At 40.2% G+C, this 25,991-nt stretch overlaps 1 protein-coding gene across 4 annotated transcripts in view; it reads right to left on the bottom strand.

The window, feature by feature from the left end:
- FN1 (fibronectin 1) overlaps window positions 1-25,991 on the bottom strand; it is a 68,974-nt gene that overhangs the window by 5,532 nt on the left and 37,451 nt on the right. Inside the window, exons 22-42 of one of the 4 annotated variants that reach the window (XM_006778927.2) lie at window positions 25,376-25,544; window positions 24,629-24,715; window positions 22,408-22,599; window positions 20,838-21,110; window positions 19,240-19,422; window positions 16,657-16,746; window positions 15,098-15,367; window positions 14,253-14,369; window positions 13,522-13,686; window positions 12,938-13,093; window positions 11,971-12,084; window positions 10,906-11,169; window positions 9,557-9,744; window positions 8,680-8,767; window positions 7,880-8,056; window positions 7,138-7,227; window positions 6,728-6,907; window positions 5,520-5,609; window positions 3,874-4,334; window positions 2,731-2,869; window positions 7-159 (exon numbers count right to left, since the gene is read on the bottom strand). In XM_006778927.2, coding sequence (XP_006778990.1) covers window positions 7-159; window positions 2,731-2,869; window positions 3,874-4,334; window positions 5,520-5,609; window positions 6,728-6,907; window positions 7,138-7,227; window positions 7,880-8,056; window positions 8,680-8,767; window positions 9,557-9,744; window positions 10,906-11,169; window positions 11,971-12,084; window positions 12,938-13,093; window positions 13,522-13,686; window positions 14,253-14,369; window positions 15,098-15,367; window positions 16,657-16,746; window positions 19,240-19,422; window positions 20,838-21,110; window positions 22,408-22,599; window positions 24,629-24,715; window positions 25,376-25,544 — 3,646 coding nt within the window. The remainder of the gene's footprint in view (window positions 1-6; window positions 160-2,730; window positions 2,870-3,873; window positions 4,335-5,519; window positions 5,610-6,727; window positions 6,908-7,137; window positions 7,228-7,879; window positions 8,057-8,679; window positions 8,768-9,556; window positions 9,745-10,905; window positions 11,170-11,970; window positions 12,085-12,937; window positions 13,094-13,521; window positions 13,687-14,252; window positions 14,370-15,097; window positions 15,368-16,656; window positions 16,747-19,239; window positions 19,423-20,837; window positions 21,111-22,407; window positions 22,600-24,628; window positions 24,716-25,375; window positions 25,545-25,991) is intronic. The other 3 variants (XM_006778924.2, XM_006778925.2, XM_006778926.2) reach the window with 3 other exon arrangements.

Raw genomic sequence — 25,991 nt, 5'->3', positions numbered from 1 at the left:
ACTCACTAGACGAGTCACATCTGAAATGACCACTGCCAAAGCCTAAGCACTGGCAGGAGAGTTTAAAGCCAGATTCAGAAAACCGCTCCCACTCCTCTCCAACGGCATAATGGGAAACCGTGTAGGGGTCGAAGCACGAGTCATCCGTAGGTGGGTCAACTACATGAAGAAAAGGAGGAAAAGCAATAAAAAAGACATCTTATTGGCAGTTTTGGAGGATAAGAAGAAAACTGATTATTCCATATAATGATTGAATCTGAAACAAAAGCCCCAGTAGCACTAAGAAGCATTCACCTGTCTATCAGGGCAACAGCTGCTCTAATAAACAACACTCAAATGTTGCCAGTGGACACTTGAAAAGGCATCTTAAAGTAAGTCCATCTTTCATTTTTGTCATCAGTTCTAAAAATTCATTTCTGGTAAATCTAGCCTATAGAACGTGGAACAGGTCTGGACTCAGTTTAAGTGAGTTAAGTTGCAAAGACTGGAAACACCTCTCCATCAGTACCTGATGCCCTTAAGTTGGTTATTATATTATAGTCATCTGTAATATGGGGATAATACTCAAAACATATCTACCTGCTCTGGGTCTTGTGACGGTCACGTGAGATCATGAAGTCAAAGTACTGGTCCATTACCAACACTTAGGACGTGCTCACCAAATAAAGAACAATCTCTAGAGAGCATCTTTTGTTTTTACTGCAATACTCCATTATAATGGGACCTTCACCTTTATTTTTGCAAGTTTTGGAAAATAGTGCTAAACTTTGACATTTTGCACATTATTGCAATTGACTGTAGGACTGCTTTACTTTATCAATAAACTCAATTGTTCCAGATAAGAGGAAGCAATGGGATGTCAATGACTTAGAAATCGGTAATGGGGTGTCTTCACGTTGCCTAAGATCTAGATCTTTGTGTTTGGGGAAACCTTACTGTAAAGTAATTTATGCAAACAAAGCTTGTTTCAAATTATTTTAAAAATTAGATGTTAACTTCTGTGTCTTTGCATCTCACTGTGTATGCCATCTCACTGTTTACAATGCAAAAATCAAAAGCCATAGATATTTGAAGTGCCTAACAGTTTAAAAGGCAACACCTTGGAAAAAAATAGTTTGGGGAGGCTAAGAAGTCTGTTTCAAAGCCAGGAGAACCTGGCTAGAATGCAGAATACCACTGCTGGGAATACAGAGGCGGAAAGAAAAATAGAAGGAACTTATCACTATGAGGGGTTTCACTCAGCCTCCTAAAAATAGCCAGGCGTTAAAATTCCCCCTGACTAAAGTTAGGGAGATGGAATCTTTAAAAAAAAAAAATGTGGAAAAGCACAAAGCTCTTTCACGTGGCGTTCTACTGGTGAAACCACACGAGGCAAAGGGTATGTGTTACCATGGATATATACTACAACTAGCACAAAATAACACCCCGCCCCCCCCTCCTCTGCCAGATATGCAACTGCTTCATTCACATGCGTTCATACATGTAACTAGCACCGTCAGATGAGGAAGGAGGCTGAAACTAGGTCAACTGACCCTAGAAATAAAGCCAGTCCTGAGCAGGGGAAGGATTTAGTCTCCCTGCTGGTAGGGCACCCTCTGGCTGGAAGATTTAGGACTCAGGGTTTTGATTACTCCCTATCTTATGTTTCCTGGAAAATCTTCAGCTGCTGCAGGTTGAAGAGCCAAGGGACAGACACCCTACTGGTTTAAAAGGACTTCCTGGGTGCTGCAGAGAGTCAAGGACCACTTAACCTCGACAGAGGTTTTGGATCTATGTCATCAGAAAAAAAAAAAGGAGATAACATTGGAATAAGGGAGCCGTTGGGACAAAAATGGGCTGTGCTGGTAGCATTTTACATGAGGAACAAACACCAGCTGCCCCTAAAGTCCACGGATGGAGAATTTCCTTTCATGGGTTTCGGTAGGTACTTAAAAATCACTACAGAGGATTCCAACATGGTGACATGGAGATGGTCTGGGCAGAGAGGTCAGGGGACCTGTGCCCTGTATCAACTCAGAAAGGCACTAGCTGGCAAGGACTCAAGAGTGTCGGATGAAGGATCTGCGCTTGTGCCAGGTCTATCATTATGTCCCCGTTTGTGACTCTGTCCAATACATATGCATTTTACAAAGATACTAGGAAAATACAGTGAAACCTAGTTTCTCGAATGTCTCCTATACAGAACAATTCACTTTTCAACCTGACCACCCTTTCATACTGATGCCTGTATGATCAGTCACGCATCTCCCAAGGGACAAAGGAGAGAATGTGCGAATTTGAGTCAGTTTACCACTGTTAAAATCTCAGGATATTATGCTATGAATATTCTCGTGCTTTTTTTGCTTATAATTATTGATTAATTTTCATTTTCCTACTGTATATTTCTTTTCCTTTTTGTTAAATTTTCATTTACATTTCATGTCCTTTTGGTTTTTAAAGTGTTTATTTATAAACAGTACATTAGACATGTACTATATCTAAGAAGGGTTAAAACAGGGAATCATTTGGTGGTCTGGAACGCATTCATTCAATTTATATTATTTCCAATGGGGGAAACGAATTCAGTTCGAGAAACGAGGTTCCACTGTAATTCAATTTAAAGTTGCTCATTTACTTCATGATGTAACATTATTTCCCAAAGCTCAAGGAAAACAGCAACAACGGAACAGCCAGTGGAGAAAGCATCCCCCAGAGGGAAGTCTGGCCTGAGCAGCACAGGCATTCACATACCCGAGTTGCCCACAGTGACAACCTCCTCCCGAACCTTGTGCCTCTTCTGGTCCTTCAGTGCTTCCACAATGATGTTGTAGGTGGTCCCTCTGGTGAGACCCGTCAGGGTAGCACTAGCAGAAGTTCCAGGAACTCGGAACTACCATTATTAGCACATCCAAAGTAGGGGAGAAAGCATTAGAGAGAGGAATCCATGACTTTCCCTATGCTCTTATCAATAACCCTCACTGTGTAAACAAAACAAAGGGACACCAATAAAGCAGAGGGGGTAAAAGGACCCAAACAGCCAAGGAGAGAAATAGAACTTGGGGTGAATAGCCAACACTTCTACCTGCCAGATTTTCCTGCCAAAAATCTACCCCATGTGCTCCAGTTACCTGGGGACCTCAATAATTCTAGAGACAGTCTCCGTTCCAGCTGCTGCAGCCGCAGGTCTGCACGAGCCCGGGAAACCCTGGCCTTGCCCCCTTTACATAGAAGGTGAGCACTGTAGGGAGATTTAGTCATCCTACAGGAGGTGGCACCCGACCCCCGCTAGAATCCTTAAGACACTTTGGAAAATCCTCCAACTCAAGTGTCTAAGCTCATACATCTGCCACCGCTGTAGTCAGTTTTTAAAACTCTGCCACTTTCTAAAACTAAGAACACAATAAAATTGATACCAGCAAGACAAATTAAAGAACAGAAGTTTTAGTTAGAGAATCAATCACTTACAACAGCTGATATGCACAGCTTCACCTAAGTTCTTTCTCCTCAGACCTATTGTAGATAATGGGATTCTTCAAGGACAAACCATAGGATGGTATTTCAACCCTTATGGGCACAAATTTAAATTCAGGCAGAATATTTCTCTTTTTTCTAGGATTATTTCTTTGTATTACCAAGGAGCCTCAAATCAGTGAGGAAAATAGAGAGGATTTCATTCTTTCTGCTAAATAATAACGAATGACACTCCCCCTAACCCCTACCCAAAGTAGTACCACATTGAAATTAAAAAGAAAAAAAAATCAGGGCTAATTGAGTCACCTAAGAGGTCCTGAAAATGTTAGCCCCTTGATATGGGAGTTTTGCTCACTTCTGTTGTCTAGCTTGCTCCTTTCCCAGCTTCCCAGTCAGGAGTAAAGATAAAAATTCATTAAATACCTGTAAGGGTTCTTCATCAATGCCAACTGGATGACATGAAATTATATACTCAGAGCTTTCCTGGAATGGGGTCCAAGAGATGGTTGTCTGAGAGAGAGCCTCTTGTCCTGTAGAAGCATTTGGTTTGAGTCCCAGAACGTGAGGGTAGAGGTGATGGTCTACGTCTCCCCTGGGGACATGACCAATTTGGATCTCCTCATTTACATTCGGCGGATACGGTCTTGGCCTATGCCTTACAGGGGTGGCCGTTGTGGGCGGTGTGGTCCGCCTAAAACCATGCTCCTCAAAGATCATTTGTTGCCCAACACTGGGCTGCTGACCCGAAGTGCCAGGAAGCTGAATACCGTTTTCAGACCCAGGATTGGTGATGAAAGGGGTCTTTTGAGCTGTGGAGGGAACATCCAAGATCTCTGGTCCATGAAGATTGGGGTGTGGAAGGGTTACCAGTTGGGGAAGCTCATCTAGCCAAGAGAGGTTAGAGCCAAAAAAGCAACGCTTGTTAATAAGCTCCCCGAAGTACCAGCAGTAGTCATTATCAACTCAGGCAACAATGACTGTTTATTGATTTGATCAAAGCCCCTGGAAAATTAGCAGTTCTTAGATCACAAAACACTTTTTCCAGAAAGAAATCTTAATTCCCCTATACTAGTCCACCACTTAACCCTGCAAATGATGGCGTAGGTTACAGGGGTGGGGAACATCTGGCCCGTGGGCCGTGTAAGGCCTGTGGGCCGTGTAAGGCCCGTGGAATCATTTGGTCTGGCCCTGACAAGGCAATAGGGGTGAGTTAATGAAATGTTTGACCAAATATAACAGGCCAGTTTATTAAGTTGATAATTTTGTATGGCCCTCAAATGATGTTATATATGGCCCTTGGCAGAAAAAACGTTCCCCACCCCTGCTTTAGAGTTTAAAATGGAAAAAAGTGTTAGTATGAATTTTTATCATACAAAGCTTCAGACCGCTGAGCCCCATAGAAGCTGCCTCTGCTCAAATTAAGCCTAATGGGATTGAAATGTGCAGCCTTTCCCCACTTTTGTTTTTTCACTTGAGAATTGCGTTTAAGGACTAGAATCCACACTAATTATATCAGCATTTGAATTATGAGAATTACAGAGGTTTGGGTCAATGGTTTGAAATGGTAGAAATAGGTTAAAATGCATATATATTCATTTTTAAATTTCCATAAGCATAAATATAGCACTTTCTTCAAATTAAACTGAAACTGGATGAAAAAGTAAGACATTTTGTTGGCTGCAAGTTTCAGAAATCACGTAATAAAGACAAATAGGGAATTTTCTCCCAATGGTTTTTCTTAAACATTTTTAACTTCAACACAAGGTAGAGACAAATAGCACCTGTAGCCATTTCACTTGTACATTTCCAGATCTGTTTTGAATTTTTTAAAGGTGAATAAAAGGCTTTATTTTGACTGGCTAAGAAAAGAATAAAACTGAACTAACAGGTTATGTTAGGTTATCCCTGCTATCAAACAGCACAACATATATGCTGCGCTGTTAGAAAAAAAAAAGGTTCTGTGAGAAATGCATCCAAACCCGGAGAACCTTTTCACGGCAAAATTAAACATTTGTAATTAGTTTCCCCTTGACCGTCTCCAGGTTACCCAGAAGGCACTCTTTCTTTACCTGTCTTTTTTCTCCCGATCAGAGGCTCACTCTTCTGGTTGTTCTTAAGGGCAATGACTTGGATTGTGTACTCAGTTCCTGGTTCCAAACCTGAAGGAGGACAGATCATCATGTTACACCTGTGGGCTCAGCTTGTCAAGAGGAAACGGATCTTTCCGGGAATCACCCCTGGGGAGCAAGCATCCTCTGTCCTCCGTCCACTGTCCTCTTGGGAAGGTAAAATTGACTTCCTTCCCTTTTATAAACACCCAAACACTGTGCATGCGATGGCCACTAAACAGTGCTCTCACTATCAAACTTGACAGCCGAATAAGCACTTTCATGCTAAATTTTTCTGGGCATTCTTTTAGCACGTGATCTTATTTTGATTTTTGAATTGCAAAAAATCTATCCGCATTGTGGAGTAAGCATTTGGGAGAGATCGTTGCAGATTGTATCCATGAGTGTGCTTAGGCCTAATAACCAGATGGCCCTCAGCAGCAGGATCGATGCAAAGTCAGAGGACAGGTAAGGGCTCTGCAGGAGAGAATGAGCAATCTTTGGGGGGTCCCTAGAGGAAGTATCCAATTCAACTCCTCCCATATCAGATTCTGTTTTCCTGGCCCCAAAGTTTCTTAAAAATACAGTGTCTGTTTCTGGTACCTTTGTGTTCCATAGGATTTGAAAGTCCAGACAATACCTTATACACAGTTTGAAAATATAATCTCTTGGAGAAAATAATACCAGAGGCTTCTGATCTTTCCTACTGAAACGGACAACTCCTAGTTCCCAGGCCAGGCATTCTCTCCAGTAAGGGTAGCTGGGAATCACTGTGCCTCGAGACCTATTCTGTGAAAGTGGATAATGAGGGGCGAGGGCAGGTGGTACCCTGGCAAGTCCTGCAAGATCATCTGATTTTGAGGGAGTTGAGAGAGAAGAAGCTTAAATGAGCTAGCTTGCCTTGAACGATGTATTTTTCTAGGACTGACAAGTATCTGGCAAACGCAGAGCAAATAAAAAGATGGTAAGCCATTAGGTCAGTATTGAAATTACTTCCTTCACATGGACTCATGCCTTTTGGGATGTATTGAGCTCTACAGCTCCTACACAGATAATGCTCTTTGGGCTTCTTGTTCTCATGGGGTAGCATCGAAGACATAGCTGGAGTCTGCTAGGCACTTTCTGTCCTAGGGAGTAAGGAGAGAATGACAGCGTGGAAGCAGCAATACCAGTAATAGTAGCCTCTGTGACACCAGGGCGGGGCCGAGGGACCACTTCTCTGGGAGGGGACCCAGGCTTCTCATACTTGATGATGTAACCAGTAATCTTGGCTCGGGGTGGCTGCCATGCTACCAGCAAGGAGTTGGGTGTGGAGGCCAGGAAATGCAGGTTGGATGGTGCATCGATGGCTAAAAGAAATCAAAATGAAGTCTCTAAGAAAATGAATAACCAAGAAAATTACTCCCACACTCTTTTCCAGCCCTTAATAACAGACTGGAGAGAATCTGGGAGTTCTGAAAACTGTATAAGGGATCCACTGTGATCTATAATACAAAAATAACAGCCTCATTTTTGTTTAAGTTCACATGACTGATCACAGACAAGTCAGTGGCATTTCTTCAGTAGAAAGTATAGTTACCCGTGGAGGCGTCGATGACGACTGGGGAGCTCCGGGCGTTGTCATTCAGGGTGTACAAGTAGATCTTGTAGTCAGTGCCGGGTTGTAAACCTGGGATTTGTGAAGAGACAATTTTTATCTGATCTTGATTCACTAGGAAGTTTCAACTCATCTGCAATTTTCATGGTTCCTCTACCCTCGCATGTTTATATGAACGACAGAAGTGGTTCATATTTGAACAATACAGTTAGAACATGGTATGGGTAATAACTGTTCTCTTTATCATAATTAGATGGTCTTTGATTGGTAACTGGAATCAGAATTTTAAATCTCAAAGAGAGCTGAATTAACCCAGATATGGAACATTCTCTGACAACAACTTTGATCTTTATAAAGTAGTGTTGTTTGATTTTTTAAATTTAATCACGCTATATCATCGATGTTAATGTTGAACCATTTTAGTTTATTTTAGTTATAAGCATTATGTTACAATTTTTTAATATAAGAAAGGGTACAATGATTAAAAATCAAAATGATGAGTGGAACTCAGGCCATTTCTCTTGCAAACATTAGATAAAATCAGGCATTCACAGGACAAACCAATTCTGATTATTGTTTAAAAATAAGCTTTTAAAGAACAGAGCTGGGTTATCATAACGCTTTGGAAATAATTTAATCAGTGTAAGTGCTGGAATAACTAATGAACTAATGGATGTTGTGAGCAGCAGTGAGCAAGTGTGGTCCGCACAGCGAGTGCCCTGACCTGTGATGGTGTAACTTCTGACATCGGGGCTGATCATTCTCTGAACTGGAGTCTGGCCATTTCCTGGTACGGCATCCACCTGGAAGCCAGTGATCGTCTCAGTCTTGGTTCTCCAGCTAATGGTGATGGTGGTCTCAGTAGCATCTGTCACACGGGCCCTTCTTGGAGGGCTGACATCTGCATGGGATCATAGCCTGAGATTAGTGCTCATATGGGTAAGGTTTTGATATTTTAAATGTTTCCTTATTATACAACAAATACATCCATTTCTACACATGACAGTGCAGAGCATTTCTCCTATGGCATCCAGAAACAAAGGTTGACAATAATTCGAAATATAAAAATATTCACCTTTTCTTTTCGGAAGAACTGAAAAGCTTGTAAGAGATACTACCAGTGGTTCCCAAAGCTGGTTTATAGCATCTACAAATCCCTCAATAAAGGTGAAAGTTATTAATTTATTAAAATGTAAAATATGTGTAGCAGGAGTTAGAATAATTGCCAGCCAGCAATGATATATATATATGCAATGCTAGTATTGTGTCATTTCCATAGGGCTTCATATTTTTTCTCTCTCAACAGATGCAATGCCATCCCTATTTTAACAAGTAGAACATAAACTAGTCTTTGTTCATAACACCAAAGGCACCAGTAGTTAAGTCAAAAAGATGGGCAAGCTAATCAATTCCCAGATTGGGAATCACTCCATTGTTAACTTAGTGATCTAGAAAACCATTTAGCATTCTTTAATTTTTGTTTATACAGAATGTTTTTTGATACTTAAAAGTTTGATCACTCACTTTCCAAGGTAGTGACAACTCCTTGAGCTGGTCTGCTTGTCAAAGTGTCCTTAAGAGCGTAGACACTCACTTCATATTTGGTGGCCACCTAGAAAGAAGGGCACGGTAAGCTTTAGCAATCGGAAGCCTGGGGACTTTCACTGCTGCATTAGAAAGATGCCATAGTTATAAAAGAAAAATAAATAAACTAGCAAAACCTACAGCACTATACATTCCTAGATTAATTTCCTTCCTACACTACAGGTGATCAACAACAAATTTAAATTATATGAATTTTAAAATGCCCTTAAGGGTAAAGCCCAAGTAAGCCATAACTGATACACTTATCCTAAGCTTATACAAAATGAGGAAAATGAGTATTAGCCTGTTTCTTTATGAACAGACAGGTATAAACTGAATTTTTCTATCATAGAGAAGCAAAGAGACGACTCTATCTCTGAACCCTCTTTCTATAGTTTCTTCTGGAATTGGACTTATGTTAACTGTATATCAATTTCCTAGGTTATTGGTTAGTTTTTTGCACACAAGTCCAGAAGGACTAAAAGTGTTTTTATGAAGGTAGGGTCAGGCTGGAGAATATTCCCTGCCAAAGTAACCGAGCACAGAAAATGTATAATAACTAAGAAGATACATGTGTTCAACCTGTATATAAATTTCCCCCTGCACCCACACATACCCTTTTAAAGTGAACAGAATACATTTAAAGAACTGTGCACAATCCAAAGCTATTTATAAAACTGATACAAAATCACAATAAAAGTATTTGATGGCAGGTGCCAAGAATATCATTACATTAACTATGATATTATATTTCTACCACCTTAAACTGTTAGAGATGGCCTACTTGTTTATTTCAATGAAAAAGAGCATTTCTTACCATGAGTCCTGATACAACCACAGATGAGCTATCGGGAGCAAGGTTGATTTCTTTCATTGGTCCCGTCTTCTCCTTGGGGGTCACCCGCACCCGATATCCAGTGAGCTGAACATTAGGAGCTGTCCACTGGGCAGTCAGGCTCGTTGGTGTAACCTGAATGAACCTCAGGTTGGTTGGTGCAGGAATGGCTGTCAGGAGGGTCATTGGTTAGAGGTTATCTTATAGGAAATGGGGAAAACGGACAATAAAGTGAATTCCAAGAAGTAGAATAGATTGTGCTTGGTTTGGGTTAGGTGATTTCCCTGATCAAAGATTCAGTACGAGAAAGTACAACAAGAAGGGATGCAAAATGAAGAAAATGTTTGCTGAAAGCATGTTTTATATCCACCAATGTTCAGCATCACTGGAAACACAGGTAAATGTCAGAATTCTGAAAGACTTTAGGTTTTAGACGATGTTTTTGCTTTCCCTTAAAATATTTTTTGAAAAGTCAGAATGACTGATTTAGGCCATTGACATTGATTTTCCATTTGTACGGAAAGATGAGCAATAGCCCTTTTCCGATATAAATTATCCTCGTATGGAAATCCATTTCCCAGAGAATTCCATGCCCCCAAAGTTAGAATTATGTTTTGATTCGCTTTATTTGGACCCTGTGGCAGATATCACTACTAAATTTGAAGTATTCTCTGTGGTGCAGCATAAGAAAATTGGATCATAACAGAAGCAGCAAAGAGAAGCAAAGAGCAATAACACAGATTGTCACCTGCAGGGTTTCTGCTGTCACAAGGACATATCTTAGCATTCCCCCGTGCTTCAGAAACAAAGCACAAGAAGATAAAGTATTGTGGAAAGCATGTGCCCTATGTGTCTGATTCTCAATCCTTTAAGCAAATTACACACCGGGCACACGATTATCTAACCAGAGAAGGAAGGTCTTACCCACGTGTTCTCAGAATTATGCTGCTATGAAATGGCTCCTTTTGGGTTCCTTTGGTAGAGTAAGCTCTAGGATGCCAAACTCCTTTTCTTTATACACAGTGAGTATAGCCACAGGGAGGCATAGCTCAGAAAATAATCCACAATTTTAGAATTATCTTCAAATGTCTCATTTTATGGCCTTGTTGATGAGCCAAGTTACTCCAAAATGTCCGCGTATTAGACTTGATTTAAAGATCACCTAAACTTCACTGTTTAGTATAATTCCTCGTAAAGAGGGCCTTTCCTAACAGAGGCAACTTTTTATTTTTTTACCCCCTTACGTGGAAATTAATAGCCTGATAAATTCATTAAGCAGGGCATAAAGCCTCTGCTCCCATGAGCACCCAGTGGGGCAATTAACGATATACCTGTGGACTGGGTTCCAATCAAGGGCTGGCTCTCCATATCACCGTGCAAGGCAATCACACTGACTGTGTACTCAGAACCAGGCCTGAGGCCTTTCAGCTCTGCAGTGTCTTCTTCACCATCAGGGAATAGCTCATGGATTCCATCCTCAGGGCTCGAGTAGGTCACCCTGTACCTGGAAACTTGCCCCTGTGGGCTTTCCCAAGCAATTTTGATGGAATCGACATCCACATCAGTGAATGCCAGTCCTTTAGGGCGATCAATGTCTGTTAGGCAAATTAATGGTAAGAGGTTATGTGAAAAGCAAGTTGTGAAATAAGCATTTTTTTTATAACATGCAAAGCAGTTTTGCAGATACCATTCTCTTTGATGAATTAAATTCCAATCAACCCAACTATTACAGAGAAAATTACCTGATCCTGTTGAAGTATTTTTGATTTTGAAAATATTTGATGTCACATCATTTATTAAAACAGGTGTACACAAGATGTGTAGACACCTTGCAAAGTGTCCTCTCAAAGAGGACGTATTTGCGTTGATGTTAAGATTTTGTACCATAATTTATTTTTGCAATGTGATGTCAATCTCACAGACCTGGATTTTCTACACCTTTTGGAATGGTAAAATTGATTTTCAATGCTAGATTTAGATTTTTATAATCCTTCTTTAATAACTCTGGTGCAGCCACAGTCCTGCAAATGCTCCAAACATACAAGCTTCATGAGAAAGACTTTAATCAACTTTACCATCCAGTTGTAGAAAAGACAGTGTTGGCAAAATATTCTGTAGATATGCAATAGGCAAATAAGCTTTTGCTGAGGCCATTTAAGCAAAAGAAACTTAAAGCACAGCAACTAACTATGGTGGTTCCACAACTTCTTTCCCTCTATGTTCATTGCTTGGAACTGGGAGGAAAAAATATGCTTGTAAAGGGCTCAATTCAACATAGAAACTGACCAACCAGTTGGCTTTCCCTGTGTATAATCGCAAATGACATGCAGAGGGCATTCAGGTGCCTAAGAACAAGATCTGACTTTGAAAATGGAAGATGAGCACGGGTTACGTACTGGTGACGGCCGTCTGGACCAGAGGCTGACTCTCTCCGTTTTGACTCTGAGCGTAGACACTGACCTCATACTCCACTGTGGGCTGCAAGCCTTCAATGGTCATTTCTGTTTGATCTGCAAAGGGAGTGAAAAGCAAATGCAGCATCTATGTCATTCCACTGTAATGTCATCCAACGGACATTCAGATTTCAGTAGGAAATGTGTGGTGGCCTAGATTTTCATTGGTAGACTTATCAGGAAAATATAGAGGAGTCAGACATGGATTTCCTCTTGGATAAATGTGTTCATTGCTAATACAAATCATCATATTGGAGTACAGTCACACTACAGAATAAGCTCCAAAATGTAATATGATACCCCCAACAATGAATGATAACAATTTTGAAAAAAAAGAAAATTAACTTGACTATAAGATATTGCCTTAAGGCGCGTTTTCTCTCTCTCTCTCTCTGTAGAATGTCTTTACTCCCCCGCTCCCCCTTCTTGCTTGATGGCAAATACCTTTGCTTCTCTCTCCCCTAAGCTCCAAAGACCCTTTTTTTGCATCTGTAACTTGTTTCCTGAGCCCACACAGCCCAGCTGGCTCACTTTTTCTACCTCTGTGACTTTCTAAATAAACTTTCACTCGTATTTGAAAAAAAAAACAATATTGCCTTAAGATCTTCATTTCACAAGTATTTTATATAAAAACAAAAACAAGGGCTAAAAGGATATTTAAAAAATCATTTAAGCCAATCTCTCTCTTGGTGTGCACAGTGAACAAAACCACAAAGGTGGATCTCATCATTTAAGATGTCCACACCATTAAGCAGGGCTATGCATGGAAAAACAGAAATGCACTTATTCGAAAAAATTCTATTGTGGAGGGAGTAACAATTGTGAGCCCTGAATTCACAAATGGGGAAAATTTAACATAAAGTGGGCCTCCTATTTTTTTCTGGTGCATGTGAGATGCTGCAATTCTTACCTGGACCTGCAGTTTTAGTTTTTGTTGGTCCCAGGCCATTTTTGGGAACAGTGGTCACTCTGTAGCCAGTGACAGGGGAGCTTGATGGCAGCCACCTGACACTGATGCTATTGTCCTGAACATCAGTGACATGCATCTGTGATGGTTTATCAATTTCTAAAAAAAAAAAAAGAGAGAAACCAATGAAGCCACAGCCCATGAAACAAGACTGGACAAGTCCTTGTCTCCAGTTCTGCTACACATAGGATAATCTCTTACTATGATTAACGACTCCCAAGTTTTTCTTTTGTAGAAACAGAGATAACTTTTGAGAGGTGAGGTAAGCATCTTGATACCATTACCTATTTTCAAGATGGCTGCTTCATTCACACAAAAACTACATTCTAACTTAGGTGTTTACCTTCTTACCATATCAGCTCATTCATTCATTCATTAAACACTTTCTATGTCTCTCTATTGTAGGCATGTGGAATACATCAATTAACAAAACAGACAAAAATCCCTGCCCTTGTGGGTATTTCCTTGTACATTTGGTTTAAAACTGTTGGCAGTAGGTGTTCTCTTCATCCCAGAAGCATCAATACCTGTCCGGTAATCAATGGAAACTGGCTTGCTGCTTGCCGGGCTGTCCCCCCGGCCTGTGACAGCATACACAGTGATGGTGTAATCTACTCCAGGTTTAAGGCCCTTGATTTCTGCTGTAGACTTGCTCCCAGGCACAGTGAACTCCTGGACAGGGCTGTGTCCTCCTGTTTGAAAAGAAGTTAGTAAAAGTGTGAGTGGCTGAGAGATACTTGGGGATTGCTGAGTTACTGCATTAATGTATTGAGGGCAGCCTGCAAGTGACCCTTTAAAAAGGTGCTCTTAATAGGGCTTGAACAAAAAAGTCAGAATTGTAGATTAACATGAGAAGGGAGAATAAGGTAAATCCTCAACCCAGGATTGCATAAGCTGTGTTCCTTTTTCAAAATTTTAAGAGAATCTATTCATGTAAAATAAAATTTTGAAAATACAAACAAGTAAAAAGAAAAATACAAATCGCTTATCATTTCACTGCTGATAATAGGTATGTGAACTTGCAATCCTTTCTTCTTCAACTCTACTATTCCCCCTCTAAGACTACACAAACAACTTTCACCTTGATTTTACTATCAATTATTTCATGCATATTTTCCACATATTCTTGGAAAAGACGAGGCTCCATTGAATGAACTTGCCAAGCTTTCTTTGATTATGTGTTCACCGTTGGGATTTCAGATTACCCACAACAGGATCTGATTTGATTAGAGGGTGAAATAGCATTTGACTAACGCACCTGTTTCTCCATAGGTGATCCTGTAATATCTCACTGTGACAGCGGGAGCTTCCCAGCTGATCAGTAGGCTGGTGGGGTTTGTGGCAATAATTTCCAGGTCCCTTGGAACATCAGACACTAGAAAAAGCAAGGGAAAGTTCTCACATCTGTAACTTTCACACAATGCCCAGATTCACTCTTTGCTCATTTTCCAGATAATTGTGAGTTTTTTATATAACAGTGTAAATAATATACAAATTTAGCAAAATGAAAAATTATGAACAAGGTAAGGGGTTAAAGAGTCAATTCAAATTCTGATAAAAATGATTATTTCCAATTTATTGAATGGGTTTTTTCCCCCCTCAACTTTCTTTTCTGAAAAATTTTAAAACAACAAAAAAGCCACAAAAATAATATAATGAACACCCATATCCCCTTCCTTTAGGTATCTGACAATTGGTAACATTTGCACCCCTCCCCTTGTCTTTTTGTTAATCCATTTGAGACTAGGGTACAAATATCATGATAATACTCCCTTAAGTACTTCAGCATCTACCAAGAACTTTCACACTATTACATTAAAATAATCATGATTGTTTTCTATATTTTGAATAAGACTGCAGTTATTAAAAATGCATAAATACCTAAATCAGGTGAGACATTTCTTAGAATAAAAAAAAGTATCTTCTCTCATATACTCTAAGATGGAGATTTTTCTCCATATATTCTGTCACTTCCCTATGTCTCATAACCATGATCTAATTTTTAAGAGATGATGACTCAGACAACACCAACCTATTTCACAGAAGATACCACTTGCATAGGAAATTCCTCTGAAATTCGTTGAAGACCAGAAAACAAGTTACCTGTTGATTGCTGACCAACCAATGAGGGACTTTCCTCTCTGCCATTGAGTGCAACAATGCTGACCACATATTCTGTGCCTGGATTGAGGTTGGTGAGGGTGATGGAATTCCGAGTCGGGGGCACTCGATCTTCTCGAGGTCTTCCACCAGCATGTTCAGGATGATGGCGAATCCTGTAGCCAGTGATGGTGGCTCGAGGAGCAATCCAATGCACCGTGAAAGAGTTGGCAGTGATTTCAGAAAAGTCAATGCCAGTTGGGGAATCAAGACCTGTTTTTCCCACCCAGGGAAAAAGAGAGAGAGGGCGGGGAACACCACCAGATTAGGAAGTGAGAAAATAGTGGAAAGTAACATACATCTGATGTTTCTGTTTGTTTTTTTCATTAACACAAGGAATTGCCATAAACTCAGGTTATGATGGACTGATTCTAAACCACATATAAACTTCAAAATCATAAACTGACTCAGTTCAAAATGGCCAACTCAAGCATTCTTTTCTTTGTTCTTTTGCTAAGCATTCCAAGTATCATTACAGGAGGTTTCTACATGCTATTGAAGAAAAGGTGTTTAAGATATTCTAGGAATTGATATTTTTAAGTGTTTCAGTGTTCAGTAGTCTGCATTTCTATCCTATAAGTGAATCTCTGAAAGTGAGAAGGTCTTCCCACTCTTGAGTTAAGTGTTTGGCTCTCAAAGAAGCTTTCTACACTCAAGAGGGAACTGATATGTCAACAGATGATGATGATGCCTAATATGAAAGTTTCTGAAACTAAGACATTATTCTAGACAAGTTACAATGCAAGTAATTCCTCATGAATCGGAATTTAGTGCAGTGCAGAAAAACCAGAGAGAATTTGGAGTTTATCTCAAATTCAAATCATGTAACCTCTCTGGGACTTCTAACAATTTCTGTTTCAGTTAAAACATTTACTTATTCTATTCGATAACATACTCAAACCAAATTGAGATATCACAACACCTTTTTGGAAGCAAGTGGACTGTAATGAATAAATTAGTGGATATATTACATTGCACTTTTTTAAAGGGAAAAATTAAAAGAAATACCTTTAAGAAAGGACATCACGTTATGGAATTCAATTCAACTTCATTTTTACAGTAAATGAAGATTTAATAAAGTAGAAAAAAAGAGATAAACTTGTTGACTTAGTAAAAGAGGGAAAATATGACAATGACAGTGTTGGGTCAGCCATTAGACAGAGCTCGCTAAAGAGAAGGAATGTTTATCATCCCTAAATAATAGACATTATGAGATATTCTTCTTGGGAGAATTTTTAAAAAGACAACAAAGTTTCTGGACTAATTTCAGTCTTCTCTGGAAACAGAGAGTAGAATCTTAGTGACAGGAAGTCAGGGTAATAGTTGAATAAGGCGTCTTTTAATTTTCAAGACCAGTGATCACAAAGTAATGACAAGGCTACGAGCACCACCATCACCACCACAACAGATGGAGACGCATTTTTAGAAGGAGGATTCCATTTTTGTTATTTAAAATTAGTAGGTGAATGCTACTTGATAAGCATATTGCCAACATGACTCACCTGTTCTCTGTCTTCCTCTGAGAGGTGTGCTCTCGTGTTGTTCATAAACACTGGAGACGCTGACCAAATATTCTGTGCCAGGCAGGAGATCTGAAGAGGTAAGTGGGACTTACTTTAAAACTGCCCTTGAAAGCACCAAAACCTAAGCACCCCTGGGACTATTTCACCTTACAAAATATCCAAGAGTCTGGTCCTACAGCCTACTTATTCCTAAGTGAATGTGGGTGGCTACCCGGAGATGGGCTGCAACTGGGTGATAAGGAAAGGTCACCTTGCCCTGTAGCATCTCTAAACCCTGGCCTCTGTTCCACCTCTATGCATGTGACTCAGCCCGATCTGCAATAAGATGGAGTTGCTGTAGCATAGTAATATTTCTATCACCCACTTAATAGTACGTCTGTTGGGGTCATGTGCTGACAATGACCTTGGCACTGTGGATTGTCATTTACTCCTCAGAACAACCCAGTGAGGTAGTCTGCTACTTTTTAAAAGCAGCTATATGGCCATATAATAAACTGCATATATTTTAAATGTACAGTTTGATAGGCTTTGACATATGTATACACTTGTGAAACCATCACCACATTAAAGAACAAATCCATTACCTCCAAAAGATTGGTTTACAATTATTCCCACTTTACAAATAAGAAAACTGAGGCATAAAGTTATCTCCTTTGATATACTTGCCCAAGATCCTACAGGAGTTGACCCAGACCATGACCCATGGTCTTAACAATTAACCTTTACTGGAAGTGATTGGTTCTGACATATCAAGGTAAGAGCAGACACTTAATTTTTTTTTTTTTTTTTAGAGACGGGGTCTCGCTATGTTGCCCAGGCTGGAGTGCAGTGGCTATTCACAGGCGCGATCCCACTACTGATCAGGATGGGAGCTTTGACCTGCTCCGTCTCTGACCTGACGAACTGGGCTGGTTCACTCCTCCTTAGGCAACCTGGTGGCCCCCCGCTCCTGGGAGCTCACCATATTGATGCCGAACTTAGTGCGGACACCCAATAGGCATAGCGCACTACAGCCCAGAACTCCTGGGCTCAAGCGATCCTCCAGCCTCAGCCTCCCGAGTAGCTGGGGCTACAGGCACGCACCACCGCACGCGGCTTAAAAAATTTAAATATACATTCCTGGATATCTTCCTATTTTGAGGAATAAAGATACAGAGTAAGGTTTCTAACCATTGACCTCCTACTCAAAAATCCCCATCCCCTCATATCATCTTCCCTTCAGCCTTTCTGCAGAGGTCCCTGGAGCTTGGACTCCTTTCCTCCTTTCTGCTTGGCCAGGGGCAATTTACTTAAACACTGGGCACCTCCATTGCTTCATCTGTAAAATAGGATATAATGGCTACTCGAGGGCAGCGGTAGCCAACCTTTTGGACCTCACAGACCACTGGTTGGCGACCACTGCTCCAAAGGTTTCTTTAAACCAGCAGTTGCCAACCTTTTGGAATTCACGGACCACCAGGGGTCCATGGACCACCGTTTGGCAACTGCTGCTCTAGGGGGAAATGGCTACCTTGAGATCTAGAGAAGGATCTAGAATGAGGTCTTAGAACACAGGATGGACATGTGACAGATCTGTGGCTATGATGGGGGCAGATGGTAGTCCTGAAGCAGGGCTTCTGCATTGGGTGAAGTTATAGCTACTGATCACAGGGTGCTCCAGATCGAAACAACCTTCCCGCTGATAGGTAGATACAGGGATGCTCTTGCCCTCAGCCACAAAATGAGAAACCAAAACTATGGTCATACTATGTCTTGAAACATAGAGAATGTTTTTAGACCACCGTTTGGTAATGGACCTAAATATGAACTATTTCTGTCTTATGTCTTAACTTTGGCTGTTCTTATGTATGTCTTTTAACTAGAAAAGTGAAAATGCTGAAAAACAACATTGACTTGAAACACAGCACCATGTTGCAGCCCACTTAAATTTTCTTCAATAAACGATATCTATTTCAAAAGAGTAGGAACTGGAAAGAGGCAATTTCCAAAATTGGTTGTTGTTGTTTATTTTCATGTCAGTTGTTTTCTAAGTCCTCAGCCTTAAGAGAAATCCCGCCAACAGATTCTTTCTGAAGTACAAATCAAACTGGCTCTTTCTTCAAAGAGCATCCTGATCTATCCTGAGTAACCAGTCACTGTTTCCATGTTTTCAGATGCTAAACAGACTGCCTGCTGACACTTGGGGAAAAAAAGAGATAATAAAATAGATACAGGGACATTATTCTCAATTTTCATTTTCTCTCCAAACATTCAAATTTAGTCATGTAATTTCTCCTGACATACATTATTTTAATGTGCTTATTTGGAAGCAGAGCGTGTTTGAAGTCTTTGAACTTCATTGCTGGTGTTTTCCACTATGATTTTTTTAAAGTTGTAGATATGAAAGATGTATTAAAATAACAATAAACATGACATCTTTCAAAATTTACAAAGCCTCGGGTCAGATTTGGAGTTTAGTTTGTACTTCCATTGTAGCTGTTTTGATCTTATTTGCTCCCACCTGAGAACTCAGAATTCTTTCCTTATGCTTGGTATTTATTGAACAGACATTTGACCTCTTACTTGTCAAGACCACTGCGTTGTCTGATGGAGAAATGGACAACTCTGCAACATCCTCCTCATTTTTCACAGGTGAGTAGCGCACCAGGAAGTTGGTCAATTCAATGGATGGAGGCGGGGCCCACGTGACACGAATAGTGTCTGGACCAACATTGGTGAATCGCAGGTCAGTGGGAGGAGGGACAGCTGGTTTCAAATAAGAAGGAGGACTAAATTAATATCATTTTCAAATGAAAGGTAATAGAAATAGCTGGAAAGGTAAAAACAGTATTTCATGCATAAAGGAAACAAGTCATCATCATGCATAGTCTAATCTAAATCTAATCTAAATGAGAGTAAACTATAGTTGACCCTTGAACAAAACAGGTTTGAACTGTGTGGGTCTGTCTGGATTTTTAAAAATACTGTAAATGTATTTTTTGTTCTTTATAATTTTCTTAACATTTTCTTTTCTCTAGCGTACTTAACTGTAAGAATATAGTATATAATTTATATAACATACAAAATATGTGTTAATTGACTGTTTATGTTATTAGTAAGGTTTCCAGTCAACAGTAGGCTATTAGTAATAAAGTTTTAGGGGTATCAAAAGTTATACATAGATTTTCAACTGCGTGGCAGTCAGTGATCCTAATCCCCATATTGTTTAAGGGTCAATTGTACTGTTAAAAATAAAACACTACACCTCGTACTGTTAGGCCCCTTTAACCTTTCTGCCATCAATATATCTTAAACAATAATTTTAATTGACATCCAAATATGTTGCTTTGAAGTACATTATTAACATCACTGAAGATTATTTATCCCAGGCTGAAGAGGCTCAAGTTGCCACACAGCAAAGAGAAACATAGCGGTACTTTCCAAAGAAACACATGCACACAGACAAAAAGAAGACAGGGTCCTAGATGTCCGCCTGACACGAGAGGACGAGAGCTACAATTCCATTCCGTGACTACTACTTACAAGTGAAGAGGGTTCATGCAAATTGGTTCTCAGCATGTTCCTTACCATGCAGGGCAGAGAACGTGTATAATGTTGCATGCTCGTCCCAGACTGAGGTTAAAGAGGAGTTTCCTTGCCTCGCCACAGCAATAGAACTTAGAGTGTGCCAAAGTTTTGTTTTTCTACCTCAAAACAACCCCTTTCCACTCTACCCTAAATTTCAATGGGTTTTCAGTCAGCTCCAAAGAAGGAACATGATAGAGTTGATCAAAGAGTAGAAGGAAGCACATTTTGGAAGTACTTTCTTATTAATAACTGGTGCTCATGATACAATGTGGCATTCGTGTTAGATCATTTGACAAATCACAGGTCTGCAAATTCAATTAATCTTTGCCATTTTGTGTTTGTAGATCAGATATCTACATTTTGTTAGCTTTATACATATCTGTGCTTTGAATGAAAGCCTACTTAAGACTGCTTGATTATGTCTTCACCCAATCAGTTTAGCATCTGCATTGGATTCATTACTCCCCAAACCACCTTCTCTTAATCTTTGGCAAATTGCTGGCTTTCCCATGAAAACATCCATATTTAACCAGTGACTGGTGGCAGCATGCAACACCATCCGTGCCTCAAACACAGAAGTTTTCAACATTCACCCGTTTGCTGTGTCAGTGTAGTAGGGGCACTCTCTCCGCCATTAATGAGAGTGATAACGCTGATGTCATAGTCAATGCCCGGCTCCAGCCCTGTAACTGTGTAGTATCCTACTGAGGAGTCCACAAAATCTTCAAATATGGGGATACCTTCTCCTGCCGCAACTACTGTGATGCGGTACCCAATAATGGTGGAAGAGTTTAACGGGGTCCACCGCAGGCCGATGCTTGAATCGGTTATATCAACAAAGCTTAGGTCAGTGAGTTGGGGCACCTCTATTGAGTTACAAAGCAAAAGGGGGAGAGGGGGGCAAAAGGAAAATAGAGGCAAAAAAGAGGAAAAAATAAAGCAGTGTACATCAGGTTACTAGTAGTAAAATTGACAGAATGTTAAAGCAATGATGGTAATATGCAGTCTGTTCCAAATGATCTGAAATATTCCTGAGCATCCTGAATAGTTTGCTTCCCTGTAAGAATCAAACAAATTACACTAATCTTAGGGATTCTCTTGAATTTTGAAAATGTCTCTAAACAGTACAATTGGAACTTCTCAGGCTCCTAAAAATTATAGGCCTGTTTAGGATGTCAAAACCATCCGTAGGATCTGGACATAATACCTGTAGTATCAGCAATGTTGTCTTAAAAATCCAAAATTTTTTTAGTAGGAAAATAAAGCTTGCAGGAAGATTTGTTTAAAAATTTGATTGATGAGTTTTTTTCATTTTCTCCCCATACAAAAACTCATGACAAGATATGGCCATAATGTTAACACATTATGAATATATGGTGTGAAATGTGCCATCTAAAAGCAGTCAGGTGGAAGACAGACAGGCCTGAGACCAAGGCCAGTGCCAATATTGTGTTTAATTCATAATCAAAGTTATTTAATTAGCACTACTAAAAGCATTCTACCAAAATGCGCAAAGGGGAACACAATCTGTCCGCTTTCATCTGTCACAGTCCCATTTTGGACAAACAACGAGCCTATCCCTGGATAGGTCTTTTCAGGTCTGTGTTTCAATCCACAAGAAAGAATGCCCTGAAGGTGTGGTCTTTCTTTTTCTTTTTCTTTTTTTTTTCAATTTTTAAAAAAAGAAGGATTTGAAACAGAAAGAATTGCATGTGTCTATCAGGTGCTATTTCAGTGCTTACATACGGAGACAGGTACTATTTTACAGCCAGCAGCTGACAATTGGACTGTGAGACCAGGCACAAATGGACTGAGGGGATGCATTTACCATATTACTTTTAGCCTGTCAGTACTGACTACAGACACGTGACATCATTTTAGTAATATTTCCATGTGAGCAGACAGAGTTAATGCCACGGTTGCCACTCCATTACATACTCATCGCAACAGACAGCTTCCCAGTGAAGCAGGCAGTGAGCAGTGTTAACAGCAAGCATTTGTCCAAATTGTTGCTTTGACTTCTCGGTTTTGAAGAGTGCGGTTGGGAGGCCAGTATTCAATCCCACCTCTATCTGACATACTCAACCACTTGGGGATTAAGATGTTAATCCCCACTCTTACTGCAGCTGCCATTCTGAGGATAACAGCTTATTTTTCCATTACCTGGGATGATGGTATCAGAGATAGGGACACTTTCCTTGTCATCTTTGACAGTGTAAACACTGACATTGTACTCCAGGCCAGGACTCAGGTTTTCAAAAGTGCAGGAGCTCTGATCTGCATGGACCACTTCTTCCAAAGAATATCCCTGCTGGCCATTCGTTGGGGTGGTGGTGATTCTATAACCACTGATGTCTGCAGAAAACAGAAAGGGGTAAGTTAGTGACTGCAGGAAGGATTTGCAACCCAGAGCATTTTAAACCAGAATCCAATGATGAACCCCCAAAGGGGAATGGGGAAAGGACTTGGCATTTATTAAGGATTTACTGTCCTTAGTGCTTACAACAACCCTTTGAGGCAGGCAATAATATCCTTGGTTTAAAGAAAACCTTGGAATGGGAAAGTGATTACCAAAGGCTTTCCTGCCTCAAAATTCCATGACCATTCTACTACTGTACCCTGTACCCTGATTGTCCTTACTGGATCATCTGCATGATACCTGAAGAATATTCCATTTTACCTGCTTAGTATGAAATGGCTCTCAACCCTTGGCACATTCCGCAAAGCAGGCTCTCCTAACATACAAAGTCTAACTATGGAATTTACAGGAAGGGAATAGGAAAGGAGAAAAAGTGGAAGAAAGAAGTGGCTCTACTTATTCTAGTGAAAGAATATTAATTGATGAAGATTTCAGGAATCATAGAAGTTAGGCAATAAGAGGGCTGAGGGGGAAGAGATATTCAAATTAAAACAGTGATGACTAGCGATCTATAGGGATAGACTAAAGTAAATGAGAAAGTATATTTAGGTTAAACTTAATAAAGGGCAAGGAAATGATGGCATATTTTGCCATTAGAAACAGGATGAAAACAAAAGTATAGACAAGGAAATCCAACCAGATGGGAAATACATGCGGAGGTCATTGCATTTGCTAGTGACCATCTAGACAGGCAGGCGAGGCCATCCATTAAGGCTAAATATTAAGGACCTAGCTTTTGACATGCATGAAATTTGCCAATTTAGTTTCAAATTCAGTCACTTGACTGGAAATAGCATAACTTTGGCTTAAACAAAGTTTCCACAGATAATGAAAACTTCACCAGAATCACTCTATTTCAGAGGGAGATTAAAAAAAAATAGGTTGAGCTAGTTTTATTCTGTGTGATTGTACACATTGATCAGATAGAGATAATTCTCTTAGTTGTATGCCTAAGCAAATGTAAAAACTATTTCTAAAATCAGAATTAGTAAATGGGTGAAATCAATGTGAGTTGGAACTTCTGTTTTTGTTTAATTTAGAATTTTCTTATTTATGACTATCCCGATATCTCAATAGTGATTCTCTTAATATACCCAATATTAACTAATACAATTACATTTTGGGTAACATTTCTTATTTTTAAAGAGACTTTCACATGGGCTTGGCAAAGGTCAGGAATATCTAAAATCTCTCCTGTCATAGTCACAGTATATACATCATGCTACTTGAACATTACTATAGCTAAAAATATTTCACGATAAGTTTCAATATGTGTGATCAAGGAGTTTGAACAAAAGCTACATTCAAAGTTTTAAAAATAGTCATGGAACTCCATGAAAGCAATTCCTTGGTACTGACTATACATAAAAAAACACACACAATTAGGTTCCAAATATGTGATGCTGGGTGTGAGAAAGGGTCTGGAAAACTTTAGTTACAATCCCGATTTTGTAACATTTATAATTTGTGACCATGGGTAGGTCAGTTTTTTCTGAGTCTCAATTTTTCATTCTGCAAAGCGGATCGTTTCTACCTTCCATCACCCTTAGATTTTTGTGGTGCAACTCATGACAAAATATATGCGAAAGTTCACTGAATAATGAACTTGAACCTGTGATAACTCATAAAAGAAAAATTACGCAGTATGATTTCAACTATTTGCTTGGCAATTTTGAATGCCACTGGGCAAAAGCCACCTTCCAGAATGCTTTTCCACAGCCCTCGTGACTCCGTACAGAGCTCAATAGGCACCTGCCTTGTTCTCTTTCCTGTGATTTGAGTAAACATGCAGTTAAACACCCTCCCTGTCACTCTATGATGCATACTCATGTCCCCCCGTGCTTTTTATGGAGGGATAGGTACTTATCATTTTCAACCTGCATTTCTCTGAAAGGACCAGTTTCCACAGCCCTTGTCTTGGAAAGGCATTGCTTGCACGTGCCCTCTGATGCCTCGCAGGCTTACCCGGGGTGGTACTTCTCTCCCAGGAGACTGTCAGCACTCCGGTGTCAGGGTTGGCATCCAGGTGCAAGTTTGTTGGGGGAGATAAAGCTAGAAAAATAATTGAAAATTAAAAGTTAAAGCTAACACAAAACACTTGACTTATGGCATGCTTCCCTCCCTCCTTATGTTTCCTTCCTTCCTTCGATTCTCTCTTTTTGAAAGAACCAGTAAAAATATAGAAGTTGTACTATGAAACCAAGGTGGAAAGCAATTCTCTGACAGAATTTTCTTATGATCAATGATTTTGCAATGCTATTGAAATCCTTTCCATCTTACCAGTTCGTAAATACTCTTGACATGGAAAGAACACTTCTGATGCCATGGACTATATGGCATAAATTGAACTTGCTACTCAAAATTTAGCAACAGCTAATAATATAAGTAGGGGCAGATCTTTCCCCTATGCCATTATCATATGTAAAAAGTGATATTGGCCTGGCAGGTGTGGCTCAGTGGTTGAGTGTCACCTATGAACCAGGTCACCAGTTAGATTGCCAGTCAGGACACATGCCCAGGTTGCAGGCTCAATCCTCAGTAGGATACATGCAGGAGGCAGCCAATCAATGTTTCTATCTCTATCCCTCTTCCTTCCTCTCTCTCTCTCTCTTAAAAAAAGGGGGGGGGGAGGGTGTATTGATTTCAGGTAGTCTTTGAAAGTGGAACAGTTTTAAACACTTAAAAGAAAAAAGAGCAAAGAACTCCTCTTACGTGTCACCACTTTGTTGACAATGGGCGTGCCTCTCTCTTGCCCGTCTCTGGTGACTGAGATGGTGTACACGTACTCCACACCTGGAGTCAGGCCAGACACAACAATGCTTCCTGATTCTGAAGTCACTTCTCGCGGGGCTTCCCCTCCCTGGCTTGGTCGTACCCCCAGCTGGAAGAAGAAAAGCAAAATAAACACCAAGAACGAATCTTTCCAGAGCTGGGTGTCTTCCGAGAGGTTGTGGTTACGTTTCATAGACTGTGAACTCAGGAATGGCACAATGTGCTTTTACTGGGGAATGAGTTGGAGCCTTATCTTAGTTAAAATACTTTAGCTGGGAATTCTCTGTACTGGGGGGCTGGGGTGGGGGAGGTGTCCTCTAAAACTGCACAAAGGTGCTTGTAATAAAAGGCTCCAGGAGAAAGCATGAGCCCCGGAGAAACTAAGATGGCGGCAGAGATAAACACCGGGAAGTTAATGCCGCTCACAACAATTGATTAATACCTCAGAGAAACAACACGGACTTCATCCAGAACCACAGGAAGCCTGGCTGACTGTAAACTCTACAACTAGAAGGAAGGAAAGGCACACTGAGACCCGCAGAAGCTGCAGGAGAGA

The sequence above is a fragment of the Myotis davidii genome, unplaced genomic scaffold (assembly GCF_000327345.1).
Source record: "Myotis davidii unplaced genomic scaffold, ASM32734v1 scaffold268, whole genome shotgun sequence".
Taxonomy (NCBI): Eukaryota; Metazoa; Chordata; class Mammalia; order Chiroptera; family Vespertilionidae; genus Myotis; species Myotis davidii.
This window is presented reverse-complemented; position numbering and strand designations above follow the sequence as displayed.